Source organism: Octopus bimaculoides, chromosome 17, assembly GCF_001194135.2.
Source record: "Octopus bimaculoides isolate UCB-OBI-ISO-001 chromosome 17, ASM119413v2, whole genome shotgun sequence".
Lineage (NCBI taxonomy): Eukaryota > Metazoa > Mollusca > Cephalopoda > Octopoda > Octopodidae > Octopus > Octopus bimaculoides.
In genome coordinates, this window is record NC_068997.1 from 6,264,420 (window position 1) to 6,269,699 (window position 5,280).

General features: G+C 35.2%; 1 protein-coding gene across 1 annotated transcript in view; it reads right to left on the reverse strand.

Moving 5' to 3' along the window:
* Window positions 1-560: 560 nt before the first annotated feature.
* Window positions 561-5,280, reverse strand: part of LOC106877394 (uncharacterized) — a 5,673-nt gene continuing 953 nt past the window's right edge. The window contains exon 2 of the mRNA XM_014926290.2: window positions 561-1,624. Coding sequence (XP_014781776.1) covers window positions 664-1,599 — 936 coding nt within the window. The 5' untranslated portion in view covers window positions 1,600-1,624 and the 3' untranslated portion in view covers window positions 561-663. The remainder of the gene's footprint in view (window positions 1,625-5,280) is intronic.

The window sequence follows — 5,280 nt, forward strand, 5'->3', positions numbered from 1 at the left end:
ATATATACATATATAAGTATAAATATAAAATATATACATATGCAAATATATACATATATGTATATGTCTATCTATCTATCTATCTATCTATCTATCTATCTATCTATCTATCTATCTTTTGTACATATTTGTGCACTAAGGTTACCATTGGTTTCATGTTAAGAAAAATATCTTAATATGTTAACAATTTTTCTAGCCGATCACATGGAGTAATAATATTTGCCTCCATTTTGGATAAAAAAAACGAAAAATGTCGGGAATTTACAAAAAAGAGATTTTTCCCACGATATTTCGTGTTTTCATCGAAACTGGAGACGAACATCATTCCTCCATGTAATCGATTTGAAAAGTTACTGAGATATTAAGAAATTTTTCTTAACATGAAACCAATGGTAGTCTTAATACACAAATAAAGAAATTTTATCCACCAATGCAGTGTTGAACTCTCATTCTCATTGTTCGATGTTTACATGTATTGTATTGTATACACACACACACACACACACACATACACACATATATATGTATATATATATGGATTTTACACAAACTCTTAAATATATCAACCAAAAAGTTTTTGATGGTTTATGAGACTGTAAAAAAGTAAAAAAAAAAATAAATAAAATAAACTAAATGAAAAAGAAATGTAAGATACAACTATTTTCAGTCAATTTCGGTGGTCAATTCGTGCACGGTTTGGTTCTCCGGTGTTGAGCGCTTTCCGGTAAATAGTTTCCATATACTCTGTCGTATGGCACCGTCACAGAGCCAAGCGAACGGTATCAATAACGATCCTATGAAATGAACGATAGAAGACGTTTTTGCAAGATGGTTGTTGTTGCCGTTGGAGTCAATGAAAGCTAACATTGTGATGGTGGACGACATAGATATTACGTGTACTACAATTAGAAGAACACTGATTACCGCCACCGCACCCAGCACGTTGAATGATTTCCAAGGTTTCTCTTCGTTTCTGATAGCAATATACAGTAGCAAACTGAGGCAGACGACAATAGCACAAAGGAACAATATCGTACAAATTAGCTGACTCCATATTATAACGTCTGACAGCATAACTATACAGAAAGGAATCTCGTTTTCTGGTTGGCTAGAAGAGAGAGCAATCTCTTTAAGAAATATTACACCCCATATACCGCCAATTAAAATTAACTGAAAATAAATGAATTTCCGTTTTTGATGTTGATTGGGCATGAAATGTTGCACTATGAAATCGATACAGATCGGAAATGTGAAATATTTTGTCCCATCTTCCAGCACGAGGTATAAAAATATGATAAAAGCACAACTACTGCGTGGCATATCTGGATACATATGGATATGCACCGTATAGAAGTAGTAAAACAAAGCAAAAAACGCATAGTTGAGTATATAGTTTAAGGAAGCTAGGCATTTTGCTTTTCTGTAAGAGCAACGATCTTGAACAATGACAAACAGTAGGAATCCATTGAACAGGAACATGATGATGGCAGAAATTAAGGAAGCCAAAAACATCCCGGAGAGTGTTACTGGATGTGGTTCCATATCTGTAAAATTCATATCTGCGTATTCATAATCGTTAGAGATATGCGTGTCCTCCATTGTGGTTGATGTGAAAATCTGCAATCTGAAACGAAATTAGAAGACCGATTAAACAGTGTCAGCTTTTTTTTTTTAAGAACAAGATAACACATTTTAAGCAAAAGAAAAAAAGGGGGACAAGATATAACAACTTCTCTCAACCTCAGTACTTGCTATTTGACTGCTATTTATTTTATAACTTATACATACATACATACGTACATATGTACATACATACATACATGCATACATACATGCATACATACATACATACATACATACATACATACATACATACATACATACATGCTCACGTGTAAATATATATATTGCCTACAGCCACAGTGTATCATTTGTCCCTTTCTTATGGGCAGAATCAGCACAGCTGATATATAGTGAACTGGATTACTGGCGTAATGCAAGTTATTGTTTGTTTAAAGGTGGAGGCGCGGGTGGAGGAAAGTGGATGGTACAATTTGCATGGGTTTGCATGAAAGTGCTTTCTGTTCTGAAGAAGGATCACAAACTACGTATTATTTTATCGTATAAATTGGGGGTTAATACGATTTCGCCCAGAGATCACGTTTTCAAAATTTCATTTCCCCACCGCAATTTCTTAATTTGTAACATTTTTCGAAATTTTTTTTAAAGTTTAATTTTTCTTAAAGAAATACTCAATATCCCTTCCCTCACCTCGCCCATCCATCACCTACCCGCTTTCAAAAAGCTAAAGCCTCCCAATGTTTCACTTTCGTCTGATGTTTTACGCATGCAGACGCAAAAAATATGTCTGAATAGATACTGAAATTCTTTCTGTTGTTATCGCACTGCTGGACAGTGCCACTGAGAAACCCATGGCAAGGCGAAATGACGTTATCTGACAGTTCTGGCAGTCGTAGCAGACGATGTTCGTCCATCAACGATATAATTTCGAGTGCTTTTACACACCACATTTACTTATGAGCGTTTCTCTCGGGGTAAGTGACGCAATATTCTGTGTTCTAATACAACCTCCATGTTAAGTTGGAGATCAAGATTATATTTTGGTATTAATACTGCTTCTGTCGTTATCAACTATTTTTGAAAACGCCCACTGGCTATTTGCAGCACTAGTACCTGCATAGACACTGAAATTCTATGTCGTTGATGGGAGGTTCGGCTGTTATTGCGCTGTTGGATTGTTGCCACTGAGACACCCAGAGCAGGGTGAAATGACGTTTTCTAGCAGTTCCGACAGCAGTAGCAGACGATTCTCGTCTGTGAACGATATAATTTCGAGTGCTTTTATGTACCACTAGTCCTTATGAGAGTAGGACATCACCTTTACACACACACACACATTCTCTCTCTCTCTCTCTCTCTCTCCCCTCTCTCTCCTCAACATTTCCAAGGCCGTTGTTCTGCCAGAATTTCTTCTCTTGTTCTTCCTCTTAAGTTTTTTAATCGTGAAACTCATCATTCTACTAATTCCCACCATTTCACTGACAATTTCTCCTCCGGTAAGAACTGTTTCTATTCTAGCAGTTTCTTTTCTCGAACACCTACATGTCATACGGAATTCTCTCCCCGTTCTTGCTTTCCTAACATATAATTATTTCTTTATTGCCCACAAGGGGTTAAACATAGACAGGACAAACAAGGACAGACAAACGGATTAAGTCGATTACATCGACCCAGTGCGTAACTGGTACTTATTTAATCGACCCTGAAAGGATGAAAGTCGACCTCGGCGGAATTTGAACTCAGAACGTAACGGCAGACGAAATACCGCTAAGCATTTCGCCCGGCGCGCTAACGTTTCTGCCAGCTCTGTATCGATCGCTTTATAGTTTAGAGCAGATTCTCGATAGATTTTCTTTTTCTTTTTTCTGTAATTCCCAACAATAACTGCAACAACGCACAGATATATCAAACATATATTTGTACAATCATATATGCACATATATACTCCATATCTGTCTGTCTGTCTGTCTGCCAGCCTGGGTGCATACCTATGTACATACGTAGAATTTATGTATGTATGCATTTGTATGTATGTATGTATGTATGTATGTATGTATGTATGTATGTATGTATTTATTTATGTATATATGAAGAGTTGTCAATATGAGCACAAAACCGACAATAACATTTTGACCAGTTATTTGAAATAACCAGTCATATATTGCTTGACGATATAGAAATATGTATGTATGTATGTATGTATGTATGTATGTATGTATGTATATATGTCATTATTTAGTTTTATTTTGAGAGTTCTGGCCAAGAGAAAAAAAAGCCGGTTTCTAACCTAGATCCAAGACATCTTCATTGGAAGTTCAACATTAACAGGCTATTTTTGTCTGTCTGTCTGTATGTATGTATGTATGTATGTATGTTTGCATGTATGTATATGCATATACTTCTGTGTTTTATTTTATGCATATATTCTCATGCAAATAGTTGCATGTCGAGACTTGCTCATATACTGATAGACATATAAATTATAGACTTCTAGAAAGTTTTACAGATTTTTACACTTCCAGTGACGGCTTGGATCTGTTGTAGTCTTCGAATTAGCTTTTTCCTTTCTGGTTTTGAGATGCCTAATTTCTCACAATTGGTAATTAAGCAGTATATTACATATCCCAGTGCCTCAATAATTACAGGTATAAACCTGAACTTGTAATCTTGATAGAGTAGTTGTAGATTTCTCAATAATTCATTGTAAGTATTTCCATTTTCACTGATCTTTAGCTTTATGTTAACATCTGCCGGGCAGCTGATTTCCACAACTATACACAGTTTCTCTTCTCTATCACAAATTACTATGTCAGTTCTATTATGTTTACATTTTATTTAGGTCTTCACTGGGATATTCCTCCAGTACTCCTTTTTATTATGAGTGGCTACAGTTTCTACCATACTGCAGGTTCTGATTTCTTATTTCTTGTGTGTGTATGTATGTATGTATGTATGTATGTATGTATGTATGTATGTATGTATGTATGCATTTAAGACCTATAGAGGCTCTAAGCACTTAGACAAATTTTGGTGCCCCATATGTATGTAATTCAAAATATAATCAATAATTAACCATAAAATAGATCTTTATTTTTCAAAATGAAGCAAATCTAACAGTAAGATGGAAAATAATGTTTATTTTTGTATACTTCTACTTGTATACTTTTCTCCTACATTTTTTATTGCACAGTCTTTGATCAGATTCTCACTGTGATATCATGAACACTTTGAAATTATATTTCCGACCATATTGCTACTTTGAATATACTTAGTAAGTATAGTGTGACTTCTTTTGTGCCGTAAACCTTTACCATTTCTGTGGTGGCCCCCTTCTTCTTGATAGCCTAAGTACGTGCTTATTTTGCTTGATGGTTAATCCAGCGCTGTGTGTATGTATGTATGTATGTATGTTTGCATGTATGTATGCATGTGTGTATATATGTATGTATGTATGTATGTATGTATGTATGTATGTACGTATACATGTACGTATGTGTGTATGTGTGTGTATGTATGTATGTATGTAAGTATGTGTGTGTATGTATGTATGTATATACGTACGTACGTATGCGTGTGTGTGTGTACGTATGTATGCATCTGCGTACTTCCGGTTATTCTATCCTACTATTGGTGGTTTCTGTGATAAGCTACACATACACACACACATACACACACACATATACACACACACATACACAC